This window comes from Oncorhynchus clarkii, chromosome 25, assembly GCF_045791955.1.
Source record: "Oncorhynchus clarkii lewisi isolate Uvic-CL-2024 chromosome 25, UVic_Ocla_1.0, whole genome shotgun sequence".
In the NCBI taxonomy this organism is placed as follows: Eukaryota; Metazoa; Chordata; class Actinopteri; order Salmoniformes; family Salmonidae; genus Oncorhynchus; species Oncorhynchus clarkii.
The window spans coordinates 30,690,612-30,705,434 of NC_092171.1; the positions used below are offsets into that span (position 1 = coordinate 30,690,612).

General features: G+C 42.9%; 1 protein-coding gene and 1 pseudogene across 3 annotated transcripts in view; one reads left to right on the forward strand and one right to left on the reverse strand.

The window, feature by feature from the left end:
- LOC139384202 (AT-rich interactive domain-containing protein 4A-like) overlaps positions 1-12,375 on the forward strand; it is a 48,865-nt gene extending 36,490 nt beyond the window's left edge. For all 3 annotated transcript variants that reach the window (XM_071128930.1, XM_071128932.1, XM_071128931.1), the window contains exons 17-24: positions 2,062-2,226; positions 2,744-3,003; positions 3,149-3,217; positions 3,528-5,066; positions 6,615-6,719; positions 7,716-7,907; positions 9,889-10,035; positions 10,340-12,375. In XM_071128930.1, the coding sequence (XP_070985031.1) occupies positions 2,062-2,226; positions 2,744-3,003; positions 3,149-3,217; positions 3,528-5,066; positions 6,615-6,719; positions 7,716-7,907; positions 9,889-10,035; positions 10,340-10,443 (2,581 nt within the window). In that variant the 3' untranslated portion in view covers positions 10,444-12,375. The remainder of the gene's footprint in view (positions 1-2,061; positions 2,227-2,743; positions 3,004-3,148; positions 3,218-3,527; positions 5,067-6,614; positions 6,720-7,715; positions 7,908-9,888; positions 10,036-10,339) is intronic.
- A 454-nt stretch (positions 12,376-12,829) lies between these two features.
- LOC139384211 (mitochondrial import inner membrane translocase subunit Tim9-like) lies at positions 12,830-14,206 on the reverse strand (annotated as a pseudogene).
- Positions 14,207-14,823: the final 617 nt, after the last annotated feature.

The following is a 14,823-nucleotide window of genomic DNA, read 5'->3' on the forward strand; positions in this document are numbered from 1 at the left end:
ATTGCTGATGTTTAAAGTTTAAAAACAATCTGAGCAGCTAACCGATCGCTGCAGCTGTACATAGTCAATCTGTAAATAGCCCACCCAATCTACCTACCTCGTCCCCATATTGTTTGTATTTACTCTGCTGCTCTTTTGCACACCAGTATCACTACTTACACACCATCATCTGCTCATCTATCACTCCAGTGTTTTAATCTGCTAAATTGTAATTACTTTGCTACTATGGGCTATTTATTGCCATACCTCCTGATGTCATTTGCACACACTGTTTTATAGACTTTATTTTTCTTCTATTGACAGTGTTATTGACAGTACGCTTGTTTAGTCCATGTGTAACTTTCTGTCACACTGCTTTGCTTTATCTTGGCCAGGTCGCAGTTGTAAATAAGAACTTGTTCTCAACTAGCCTACCTGGTTAAATAAAGGTGAAATAAAATGAAAAAACTGAGGATGGATCAACAACATTGTAGGTACTCCACAATACGAACCTAATTGACAGGTAAAAGCAGGAAGCCTGTGCAGATGTTCCAAAACATGCATCCTGTTTGCAATAAGTAATACTGCAAACCAATTAACTTTTTGTCCTGAATACAAAGTGTTATGTTTGGGGCAAATCTAATACAACACATTACTGAGTACCACTCTCCATATTTTCAAGCAGAGTGTTGGCTGCATCATGTTATTTGGTATGCTTGAAATTGTTAACAACTGGGGAGTTTTTCAGGATAAAAATATAAACCGTATGGCTCTAAGCACAGGTCAAATCCTATAGGAAAACCTGGTTCAGTCAGCTTTCTTCTAGACACTGGTAGATAAATTCCCCTTTCAGCAGAACAATAACCTAAAACACAAGGTCAAATCTACACTAGAGCTGCTTACCAAAAATACTGAATGTTCCTGAATCGCCAAGTAACAGTTTTGATTTAAATCTACTTAAAATCTATGACAAGACCTGAAATGGTTGTCTAGCAAAGATCAACAACCAATTTGAGAGAGCTTGATGCATTTTGAAAAGAAAAATGGGCAAATGTTGCACAATCCAGGTGTGGAAGCGCTTAGACTTACCCACACACTCACAGCTGTGCTTTTACTAAGTAATGACTCGGGTGTGAATACTTCTGTAAATTAGATATTTTATTTTCAATAAATTTGCAAACATTTAAACAATGTTTTCCCTTCTTTGGGGTAGTGTGTGTCGACGGGTGATAAATACATTTAATACATGTTGGATTCAGGCTGTAACACTGGAATCAGTCAAGGGGTATGAATATTTTCTGAAGCTTTGAACCAGTGTTAATGGTGATAGTAACCTACTTTTGGAGGCTAGCTAACAACGGCTTTTTTTTACACAATTTACACAATCACCTTTTTGATTCAAGTCATGATTAGGGATATTTTAGGCAAGGGTGAGCAGCTAAAGATAAGCAGCTAGCTTTATTTTTGTGAATGGGCACCGTAAGTAAGCATGGGTTGGGTTACTAAAATATTTAAAAGGGTATTTGGGACAACTTTTCTGTTGCCTGGCTACCCATCCACATTGCTCAGGACCAAACGCCTGGCCCACTAATGTTCTTTCTCTACAGTGAGTCTGGGGAGTGTTCAGCAGGACAGAACATTGTAGATCAAACATGCCTCTGACATGTAGAATAAGGAATCACATTGGCTCTATTCATGGCATTTCTATATGCAACATTCAAGATTGTTGGTCAACTAAACAAGGCCCTGGATTTTCCTCCCTCCCTGACGTCTTCTCGAATGCGAACACATTCTGACCGTTTTGTTTGGTCCTAGAAACTGATGGGTTTGGCCAGAGCCATCCTACAAAATGATGTCATCAACGTTGATACTCTGTTTGGTTAATCCCTGTTGAATTTGTTTTGTTCTTCACTTATTTTGACGTCACACAAACAAATTCTAGGATGTCAGTTTCAGACAAGGAACAGACAGTGATCGTCGATAGAGCAGCGGAACTAAATTCAGGATCATGAGTCGTCAGGCAAAGCTTTTCTGTGCATAGGTTTGTCCTTTGGCCCTGTTTTGATCTATGTCTCTCTACAGGGCTGAGGATGAGGACTCAGAAGACTCTGTGACCGGGACTAAGGTGAAGGTAAAGTACGGCCGAGGGAAGACCCAGAAGATATACGAGGCCAATATCAAGAAAACTGAGAACGATGATGCCGGAGATGTCCTCTACCTGGTACACTACTACGGCTGGAACGTCAGGTAACCCATGGACACATACTTCCGTTCTCACCCACCTGAAAGAGATGATGGGGATTTGTGTTTTTATGATTTGTTGTCTTGATCATGGCAGTGTTTTCGGTATTAGTTTTCCACCTTTCTCTGTTTTTGAAGTTACTTTAACATTCAATGTCGTGCAAGGATTTTCCTGCCATAGCAACCCTTGGGCGGGCTGCTTAAGCGTTTTTTGTGACGCTTAAATCTTTTAAATCTAGCTCTAATGTTTATGGGTTAATTTCCCCTCTATAGGTATGAGTAAGTCTAGCTCTAATGTTTATGGGTTCATTTCCCCTCTATAGGTATGAGTGAGTCTAGCTCTAATGTTTATGGGTTCATTTCCCCTCTATAGGTATGAGTGAGTCTAGCTCTAATGTTTATGGGTTCATTTCCCCTCTATAGGTATGAGTGAGTCTAGCTCTAATGTTTATGGGTTCATTTCCCCTCTATAGGTATGAGTGAGTCTAGCTCTAATGTTTATGGGTTCATTTCCCTTCTATAGGTATGATGAGTGGGTCAAAGCAGATCGGATCATCTGGCCTGTCGACAAGGGCGGAACAAAAAATAAACAGAAAAAGAAAGTCATGAACAAAGAGGATGGAGAGAAGGACAAGCAGGGGAAGCTGGGTGGGTTGAGAGGTCGCCCTCTTCTCAGAACCACTCCCCCCAGTGCCAACCGCAGCGTCTCCAAGACCCCCAGCCGTGAGGGGCGCTCCAGCAGCAAGAGCAAATCTGACACATCACCCCTGCCCAATGGAGAGGGTACGAGACCTGTACCTAAACCAGCATGTAACGTGACTCCACGGGTGCATCTCGATACTGAACCATGGCTTTCTTTTCTCCTCACCTTAATCTGCACCTATTATCAATCATTACAACTTTATTCATTAAATTTGTCTGTGAACAGGTACCCCTCGCCGACGCACAAGAACCACCTCTGGGATGTATGACTCGGACAGGGATGCCAACTCCAATGGTAGGTACATACCTCTAAATGCAGAGGCAGTATAGTGTAGTCACTACTTTAATTATGAGAACTATGATAGTTGACATTTAAGGAAGATTAGAGGGTGTTTCTGGCCAAGTGAGGTGGGTTTTACCAGACACAGATTAAACCTAGTCCTGGACTAAAGTAGCCCTTTCAGTAGATATTCTGCATTGGGCTTGATTTTGAGTCCAGGACTACACTTAAACTGCGCCTTGGTGTTGGAAGTAATGGTTATTTTATCGATTCAAGCCAGGACTTTTGAAGCTAACCATTTATGTGCCCCTTCTACTTCTTTTAGATGAGTCGGGGAATTCGTCAGAGGACAGTGAGTCAGAGGATTCGCCGGAGAAGAAGCCTGCATGGGCGGAGAGAACGGACCCCGCCACGGCCCGTAAACAGGAAGAGGAGGAGGACCTGAGGGTGGAGAGAGGAAGAGCAGAGGCAGTGGCCGCCGCAGCAGCAGCAGCACAGCTCCAGCCCCCCAGCAGCCCTAAGGAGAAGGAGCAGCAGCAGCAGGAGAACAAACTCCCTGAGAGCGAGCCTGAGAAAGTGGAGGCTGAGGAGCAGCCCCAGACGCCTCCCATGACCCCTGAACCCGACAGACCCAAGGAGGAAGACCCCCCTAACCTGAAATCCCCCAGGCCTAAAGCAACACGTAGAAGTAACGTTAGAGAGCCAGAGAGGAACACCAACAACACTGGCTCTGAGATACCCACCACTCCCAACCACACTGAGACTGAGTCGTTCCCCAGCCCATGCCCCCTAAAGAGGCAGGATGAGCCCATGGTGGTCCTTCACTGTCTCCCTGCTGAGCACCTCCCCAGCATGCCCGACCTCCCCATCATGGACTCCGACACAGACTCCGCCCTGGAGGAGGAGATCTGCAGGGAGGAGCGAGGCGTGGCCAAGCGTAAAGCCACCGACCACAGGACGCCGGACAAGAAGGTGCGTCTAGACTGGAGGGAGGATACTGCCAGAATGGCATCGCCGGGCGGGAGGCCCCATGACTCGCCGGGCGGGAGGCCCCATGACTCGCCGGGCGGGAGGCCCCATGACTCGCCGGGCGGGAGGCCCCATGACTCGCCGGGCGGGAGGCCCCATGACTCGCCGGGCGGGAGGCCCCATGACTCGCCGGGCGGGAGGCCCCATGACTCGCCGGGCGGGAGGCCCCATGACTCGCCGGGCGGGAGGCCCCATGACTCGCCGGGCGGGAGGCCCACAACTCCAGAGCGGAGGCTGGAGTCGGGGGGACTAAAAGAAGAGGAGTGTCTAAAGCCAGCGAAGGGTAAAACAGAGCCGGAGGTTAAAACAGAGATGCCTGCCCTCACTCCGGAGGTGCGGTGTCGAGGTCCAGGAGAGGGAGGTGTTGCAGGAGGTCAGCCCAGGTCAGAGCAGCCAGACTATGGAGCAGAGGAGGAGCTGATGCCCCAGATAGGGCCTGAGGCGCTGGTCTGCCACGAGGTGGATTTGGATGACCTGGATGAGAAGGACAAGACCTCAGCAGAAGACCTCCTAATGATGATGAGCCAAGGGAAGGTCCATGCTCCCCCTCCATCCAATGCCTCCTCCCACCACCCCCAGACCCACAACAACCCTCCTCCATCCTCCGGTGGAGCTGCTCCTCCACAAGTCTTTTCCCCCACCTCGGCCCCTAGCCCTGATGAGTCTATAAGCACCAAGAGTGAGAGCGACGTCACCATCGAGGTTGACAGCGTAGCTGGGGAGTCTCAGGAGGGGCTCGGTGATAATGAGTCGGCCAACTCCAACTGCTTTGAAGCCAACACCAGCTCTAGCAACTCCAGCATGTCACTACAGGAGAGAGACACCAAGGACAGAGGTGGGTCACACACGGACTGGCATAGAATAGGCTATATCCATTTAGCCTTGCGTTGGGCCAGTAACCGAAAGGTCGCTGGTTCGAATTCCTAAGCCAACTAGGCAAAATCTCTGTACCCTTGAGCAAGGCATTTAACCATTTAACTGGTCCTGTAAGTCGCTCTGGATAAGAACGTCTGCTAAATGACTCAAATGTACACTACCGTTCAAAGGTTTGGGGTCACTTAGAAATGTCCTTGTTTTTGGAAGAAAAGCAAATTTTTTGTCCATTTTAAAATAACATAGAATTGATCAGAAATAGTGTAGACATCGTTAATGTTGTAAATGACTATTGTAGCTGGAAACGGCTGATTTTTAATGGAATATCTATATAGGCCTATTATCAGCAACCATCACTCCTGTGTTCCAGTGGCATGTTGTGTTAGCTAATCCAAGTTTATAATTTTAAAAGGTAAATTGATCATTAGAAAACCCTTTAGCAATTATGTTAGCACAGCTGAAAACTGTTCTGATTTAAAGAAGCAATAAAACTGGCCTTCTTTAGATGAGTTGAGTATCTGGAGCATCAGCATTTGTGGGTTTGATTACAGGCTCAAAATGGCAAGAAACAAAGCTCTTTCTTCTGAAACTTATCAGTCTATTCTTGTTCTGAGAAATGAAGGTTATTCCATGCGGAGAATTGCCAAGAAACTGAAGATCTCGTACAACGCTGTGTACTACTCAATTTACAGAACAGCGCAAACTGGCTCTAACCAGAATAGAAAGAGTGGGAGGCCCCGGTGCACAACTGCGCAAGAGGACAAGTACATTAGTGTGTAGTTTGAGAAACAGACGCCTCACAAGTCCTCAACTGGCAGCTTCATTATGTAGTACCCGCAAAACACCAGTCTCAATGTCAACAGTGAAGAGGCGATTCCGGGATGCTGGCCTTCTAGGCAGAGTTCCTCTGTCCAGTGTCTGTGTTCTTTCGCCCATCTTAATCTTTTATTTTATTTTTAATCGAACATACAAATGCTGATGCTCCAGATACTCGACTAGTCTAAAGAAGGCCAGTTTTATTGCTTCTTTAATCAGAACAACAATTTTCAGATGTGCTAACATAATTGCAAAAGGGTTTTTTAATGCTCAATTAGCCTTTTTAAACTGATAAACTTGGATTAGCTTGCACAACATGCCATTAGAACACAGGAGTGATGGTTGCTGATAATGGGCCTCTCTACGCCTATGTAGATATTCCATAAATATGCCTTTTCCAGCTACAATAGTCATTAACAACATTAATGATGTTTACACTGTATTTCTGATCAATTTGATGTTATTTTAATGGACAAAAATGTGCTTCCCTTTCAAAAACAAGGACATTTCTAAGTGACCCTAAACTTTTTAATGGTAGTGTACATGTAAAAATGTGTCTTGCGAACAGTTCCCTCACACGTTTCTTTTTATACATATTTTGTTCATTGCAAATAAGGTTTTAGTTGTACACTCATGGGGAAACATCTCTGTCCTCTGAAATGAAAATACTCAATATTCTCCCTTTTATGATTAGGTCAGAAAAGGTTGATGGACTGCAATATGAGTTGTTCTGCAAAGAAGCAGAAGCGCAACCAGAAACGGCCAAGCACAACGTCCAAAATGGAGAAGAATGGAGCAGGTAAGTCACATGGTTTGATATAGCAGTCCTTTTACATAGCATCGAGCATGGTGGCGACACTGTAAAGAGAATGCCACCGAATCGCTTGTTCACAGCCTGTGTTGCCAGTTTTGTTGAGCAGGTGTTTCAATGCCATGACAGGGGGTATCACATCTGCTGCAGACGAAGTTGATGAACTTATTTCTCCAGTCAGTTGTTCGAATGGAGCTAGGAATGTGTTAATGTTTCCAAGTATCAAACTTGTTCTCAAATGCCATCGAAATGGCAGCAGTGGTATGACAACCAGCACATTCATGAGCATGAAATACGACTTTCCTCAGTACGAAATCCTCGACGACCCACTGTGCTGTCAGACTCTGCATGCTTATGGGGCTGATATCGCTGGTCCAAACGTCAGTCGTGAAGCTAATAGCAGTGACGCTATTACTGTGTAACTCCAGTAGGGCAATATCTGAAAAATAGCGCACTTGGTAACGCTAGTGTGTACCGGTGCTCGAAAAGTCGTGAAAGCGAACATCAGCCACGACTTGATTGTCAAGGGCAATGAATCCCATTATCTTGGCGTTAATTGATTTCGCCTTTGCGTTGTCTCGCTGAAATGTTCTTACTCTTTCAAATGACTGTTCGACTTGTTGACTGCTCGATCTACACAGCAGACGTTGTGGGCTAGGTTAGGAATGCTGTGTTGCATGTGTTGTCATTACTTTATGTACCTACGTAGTGTAGGTATGCACGTCAGCTTTGACATCGGTTTTGCACATCGGGGTTTAACTAGACATCGAGCCGATGTTGACATTTTTGGCTAATATCGTCCGATTCTGATATTTTCACCGATATATATATCCCTAGTTTGATTCCATTAATGACAGGCCGTCGTTTGGCATCCATCCTGCCCTACTTTGACTCACCTAAAAAAAAAACGTTAATGGTTGAATCATTCTTGACTGTGTAAGGTGATTTATGGGTTCAATTAAATGATTTAAAATGTGTGTCCAGAGTACAGCAGTGACAGTGAGGACCTGGCTGTTATGGACCCCTCCTGTAAGATGACTCCAGTGAAACACTCAATGTCTAAAGGAAGCCTGAAGTTGGTCTCTCCTAACAGTAAGGAGTTAGAGAAGGACAAGCACAAACACAAGCAGTCCTCCTTCCCCTCCCCTCGCACATACAAGTGGACCTTCCAGCTCAGTAAGTAGAACTTACCACTAATCAGGGGTGTACTCACTATACAACCAAACACGGAGGGACCTACCTGAATTTATCCAATAGAAACTGTTTGTATTAATGATTACACCCCTGTTTATCACACTGAGCTCAGGTGTTGAAGATTAGCAATAGCCTCCGGTTTCCCAGACAGACTAAGCCTAGTCCTGGACAAAAAAATCCCCTTCAATGTAGACTCTCCATTGTTTTTATAACTAGGCTTAATCTGTGTCCGGGAAACCGTCCCTGGGGTTTGGATTTTAGCTTACATTCTGTGAATATTCTTAAACGTAATATTATATTTACTGTGGTAAATGAAATGGCTTCGAAAGCACGCATAACTTTATAGCTGAATGGTCAAAGTATGTACAGTTGAAGTCTGAAGTTTACATATACTTCGGTTGTAGTCATTAACTTGTTTCTTAACAAATTTCTTAACAACTATAGTTTTGGCAGTCGGTTAGGACATCTACTTTGTAATTTTTCCAACAATTGTTTACAGGCAGATTATTTCACTGATAGTTCACTGTATCACAATTCCAGTGGGTCACAAGTTGACTGTGCCTTTAAACAGCTTGGAAAATTCCAGAAAATGTCATAGCCTATCAGAAGCTTCTAAAGCCAATTGACATAATTTGAGTCAATTGGAGGTGTACCTGTGGATGTATTTCAAGGCCTACCTTCAAACTCGCTGCCCCTTTGCTTGACGTCATGGAAAAAAGACCTCTGAAAAAAAATAGTAGACCTCCACAAGTCTGGTTCATCCTTGGGAGCAATTTCCATATCACGTTCATCTGTGCAAACAATAGTACGCAAGTATAAACACCATGGGACCACGCAGCTGTCATACCGCTCAGGAAGGAGACGCGTTCTGTCTCCTAGAGGTGAATGTACTTTGGTGCGAAAAGTGCAAATCAATCCCAGAACAACAGCAAAGGACCTTGTGAAGATTCTGGAGGAAACAGGTACAAAAGTATCTATATCCACAGTAAAACGAGTCCTATATCAAAACCTGAAAGGCCGCTCAGCAAGGAAGAAGCCACTGCTCCAAAGCCGCCATAAAAAGCCACTACGGTTTGTAACTGCACATGGAGACAAAGATCGTACTTTCTGGAGCAATGTCCTCTGGTCTGATGAAACAAAAATAGAACTGTTTGGCCATAATGACCATCGTTATGTTTGGATGAAAAGGGGGAGGCTTGCAAGCCAAAGAACACCATCCCAACCGTGAAGCACGGGGGTGGCAATATCATGTTGTGGGGGTGCTTTGCTGCAGGAGGGACTGGTGCACTTCACAAAATAGATGGCATCATCAGGCAGGAAAATTATGTGGATATATTGAAGCAACATCTCAAAGCTTGGTTGCAAATGGGTCTTCCAAATGGACAATGACCCCAAGCATACTTCCAAAGTTGTGGCAAAATGGCTTAAGGACAAAGTCCAGGTATTGGAGTGGCCATCACAAAGCTCTGACTTCAATCCCATAGAAAATGTGTGGATTTGTGGGCAGAACTGAAAAAGTGTGTGCGAACAAGGAGGCCTACAAACCTGACTCAGTTCCACCAGCTCTGTCAGGAGGAATGGTCCAAAATTCACCCAACTTATTGTGGGAAGCTTGTGGAAGGCTACCCAAAACTGTTGTCCCAAGTTAAACAATTTAAAGGCAATGCTACCAAATACACTCAGTATGTAAACTTCTTACCCACTGGGAATGTGAAGAAAGAAATAAAAGCTGAAATAAATCATTCTCTCTACTATTATTCTCACATTTCACATTCTTAAAACAAAGTGGTTTACTAAGACACTTTCACCTTTTAAATTTTTACTAGGATTAAATGTCAGGAATGGTGTAAAACTGAGTTTAAATATATTTGGCTAAGGTGTATGTAAACCTTCCGACTTCAACTGTATTTGTTCAGATGGTCTCAGACGATTACAATAAGAACCTTTGTCTCTCTCTGAGCAGATGAACTGGACAGCATGACAAGTGCTGAGAGGATTTCCTTCTTACAAGACAAACTACAGGATATAAGGAAGTATTACATGTCACTCAAGTCTGAAGTGGCCTCCATAGACAGGAGGCGGAAGAGGTTAAAGAAGAAAGAAAGAGAAGGTAGGATGGCTTCTCCTGTTCCATCCCAACTCAGACCCAATGTTACTCTTGTCCTCAGTCATGTTCCAGAGCAAACTGCTTGAATAGCTTTGTATTGAAATGCTTTTGTTTTTGAATGATTCCTTAATCAAATTTTGACACGCACTTCAAAGTATTAGTGTGCTTACAGCGGTCTAACCTGCTCTCTTCCCCTCCATTGTAATGGTATGCTTTGTTTCCATAGTCTCTTTGCTCACCACAATATTGTGCAGAGTATGAAAGATGGATACGGCTGTCTAACCTGCTCTCTCCCTCTCGCTCCCAGTGTCCCACACCACAGCTTCAACATCGTCTGGCTCGTCAGACACTGGGATGAGCCCCTCCTCCGCCTCACCGACTCAGAACACTGTGGCTGTCGAGTGCAGGTGATGACACGCCTTCTCCCCCACGGTTCCCATGACGACTACCCTTTCCCACCATCCCGCTGCCTCCCTGGAGACACGGTTGTGTCTGAAATGGCACCCTATTCCCTTTAAAGTACAAATCTTTTGACCAGAAGCCAGTGTTAAATGACCAGAGGCCCTGTTCAAAAGTAGTCCACTATAGAGGGCATAGAGGTGCCATTTCAGACATACCCACGTACTGACACACCAGAGCCAGCAGCCAAAAGCACTCGACTGCCCCCCTCTGTCTCCTTTCACCCCACCCCCCCCCATCCCTTCTACCGCATCCCATCCACCACTTGGCCACTCCCACTTCTTGCACTTCCCTGCCTTGTAGATATTGTGGTCCACCTACTGTAGTGTTGTCAGGAAATGGATTCTACGTGAGTTGAATGTAAAGGAAACCACAAACCCCAGATACTCCTAGCCAAACCCCTTCACTCTCCATCCTTGAACAGTCCATGGCACTTTTCTTCTTCTTACTCTGTCAGAAACAGATATAACCTCCTCTGGTTCCTCAAACGGGAGCAATCTAGATTCAGTAATGAATCAATGATGTCTATCAGCAGAACCAGACATACACAATGTATGTAATCTACAATGTAAAGGGTCCCTACCCATGTTAATAATGGTCACTTAACCACCATGTTAATAATGGTCACTTAACCACCTTGGACATTGTTTGCAAAAAGGTCAATTATGTTCGCTTGCTCCATCAGAACTGCCAAAGTACACGTGTTACAGCAGATTGCCCTATTTTGGAAAAGTGGGACAAATTCAATTGCAAAAGGGAATGTAGTTTACTGAAAACTGCAGCCGTTGTCTTCCATTTATTGCAGTGTGTCATCACAGATAAATTATGAAAACTATTTTTGGGTCTCTTTTTAAGAAAAGTAATAAAAAAATTATTAGAAAAAGGTTTATTACAGTGGAACACAGGAGAATGTTTTCAGTGGACTAATTTCCTTTGCGAGTGTATTGTCTTTTTATATGTAATTGCAGAGTTTTTATTTTAGTATGGAAAATTTCAAAAAGTATATATCACAACAGTGAAGTTATTTAATGAAAGATTTCTAGCCCTGAAATTTTGTGTAAAAAAGGTTTCTTGCATTGTTAAATATATTTATTCTGTCAGTGGACACATTTTAGTATTTTTTACAATATAGAGACACGAACCTTCCACAGTTTGGACAATGGGAAATTCTGATATTGAAAGAATGTTGTGTGCTCATCTAAAAGCAGACTTTGACTGTGATGTTTCAATTGGGTAGCTACTGTGCAGTACATGTTTCCCCTATTTTCAACAGGGCCCTCAACTTTCTCAACATTTTTTTCTTCCCTAGATGGTTTTTGGGGAACACCATAATTTGGTGGCCTTCACTTTGTTTCTTGGTACTTGTATTTGTTATAATTTAAAACATCTATTCTTATTTCGACATGAGTTCTGACCAATAAATAAAAGTTGCTTAAGGAATATGTATGTGAAGCCCAGAGGTTTCTTATGATTGTTTTTGTATATAGAGCTTCCAAAACCATGAATTTGAAAAATACATTTGACAAACTGTAAAGAATGACATATTATTTTTTTATACCTCATCTTTGTACTGGTATATTAAAACCTTTTTTTTATGTCAAGTTGGTAGAAACATTCACGCACACAGACTGACTATATACTGACCCAGTGGGTTTCAGCATTAGTCTGAAACTAACCCTACAGAAGAGTCATCGAAGCATTCAGAACATTGACATTTTTTATGCCTTATAGACTTGTGAAAAACACAGTACTTCCTTAAAAGCTAAGTTTATCTACAGATTCCTGGATGAAGGAAAGAAGGTATTAAGATTACCTGAGCAAAGTCTTTGTATCTTAATGTAAAATAAGCAGAGCTCTTCATTTCTAATAAAGTTTTAAAATATTTCCCTTGTGAATTACTGATCATTTTAGAGGCTGACATGTGGACGGACACTCCGAGGGACGTTCTGCGTCCACCTCTGTCCTAACGCTTACTGTTATTTCCCCCAGCCGAAATTAACACCTAGTCATTCTAGGGTTTTGCTTTTTTAAATTTTTATTAAAACTATTTTCTACATTGTAGAAATAAGTTTAGACAACTATGAAATCAAAATATAGTTTGAGATTCAAAGTAGCCACCCTTTGCCTTGATAGCTTTGCACACTCAACCAGCTTCATGTGGTCAACTGGAATGCATTTCAATTAACAGGTTGAGTTAATTTGTGGAATGTCTTTCCTTGTGTTTGAGCTGATCAGTTGTTGTGACAAGGTAGGGGTGGTATATGGAAGAACAGAAAGTGAAATGACAGTCCATTACTTTAAGACTGTCCGTCAATGAGGAAAGTTTCTTCAAGTGCAGTTACAAAAACCATCAAGCGCTCTGAGGACTGCCACTTTGTGCGTATGGATCATTTCAGCTCGTGGGACCAACACTTTTCGTGTTGCGTTTTATAGTTTTGTACAGTCAAACAAAATAGGACATTATACAATGGGAAAATTACCAGTATACCCAGGTCATTTTATTTAATGACTGTTGCACAAGAGGGGACAGCTGGTCAATGTTACAAGACATTTAGTAACATATGGATTTTTATGGGAGTGTTAATTGTTCCCTTTTCCTAAATGGTTGCTAGTATGTTATTCTTAATTCACATCAGACAAAGAATCCCTTACATAAACAATTCACATTCTGCCTGGATCAAAAGCATGATCTCATACATCATGATCAGGCTTTTCCTTGTGAGGGCTCAGCCCTCTGGTTAGAAGTGTCTAAGCAGTCAGCCTGAGAAGTAGATGATGTAGGTTAGCCATCTGCTGATTCACAAATAACAGCTTCATGGTGGTGTGTAGATCATGTGATCAGACTGGATGGGGGACTACTAGCGTTATGTCCATGTTTAAAGGGCGGTAGTTCTCTGCCGTGGTCCCATTAAACCTGCTTTCTGTGCCGGGGCTTCATTCTGTTGGATGTGGTACTCCTGGAAGCGCATGGAGATGCGCTGGGTCATTCAGGTTCTTCTGTAGGCAGCTCTCTGAGCAGGTGGACTGAGGGGGAAACCAAGACAGTTCTATGACATCACATATTACACCTCTTCAAATATTGGTGTCCACTGCAAAGGCTTCTACTCCAACTAAAGAAACTAACCTGGTAGAATGTTACTTTTAACATACAGGAACATTCAGTGATAACATTTTGTTGAGGAATGGTACCACATTGTGTCCTATTTTACCCAATACCTAACCTCATCCCCAGGCTCGATTGCTACAGAAAGAGAACCTTCTGGTGGATGAGATTATGCACTTCCTAGCCTCCAATGACGAGACAGGATTTGGAAGGATGGCCACAACAACTTACTTCTCAGACATGAGTATGGGAAAAGGAAATGTAATGGAGATGAACTTCGCCTCATTCTCAAAGCCCATTGGAGAAGGTCAGAGGGAAGTGAACTTTGACTTTCTCATTCAATGGGTTTTGAGAAGGAACTCTAGAAAACATCAAGAAAGTCAACCTACCTCTGGCTTTACTTCTCTAGTGGTAAAATCCCTCACACAGTCCATGAAGCAGTTCTCTGAGTTTATTGTAGGGGCCAAGAAATTCTTTGAACTGTGAACAGAAACAATATTTTATGAATGTGTTCATTTAACACTCAGATTAAACCAGATTGAATTGTGTATGAGAAGTATCCTCACGGTATACCTGTTTAATCTGGTCTGCCTCTGTTACCTGGGCAGCCATGGTGGTCAAATTCGAGTTTTCTGTTGGATTGAAGTTACACACATGATGTAACTGATTTAATGACAGCTCTATCCATGTAATGTATGATGTACGTTCACTATAACTATCTTAGCATAGGGAGTATTGAATTACCAAGATAGCTAGCTATATATGACACTTGCCCATGCATTCATAGCAGCTGCATAGTTGAAGGCTTTTTGTAGTGTTAGCAAGCAAGCTCAGTATGCAGCTAAAAGCTCCCAAGCTGATTTGGTAAGGTTCACAGGCTAACTATATAGCCCAGCAGATCCAGTTAAGCCTTTGAAAACACGACATACATTTAGATATCAAATTGTGTGCACAAAATGCATGAACACTCACCTTTTCTTCAACGAAGTCATTCACCCACCCAGGTTCCCGAAGTACATGTTGTGAAAAGGGGACTGCAGTGGATGAGGCTTGAAAGGTAACGTTACAGAAAATTCTATAATCACTAGACATTGTTTTAAAAACTTTTCTAGAATAATGTTACATATTTTATACGTTCGTGTGGATATGTATGACATTCAAAATCGAAAAATAATTTGTCGAAAATAACTGACATTTCTAATTGTGGATATAGTGTTACTGCATAAAAA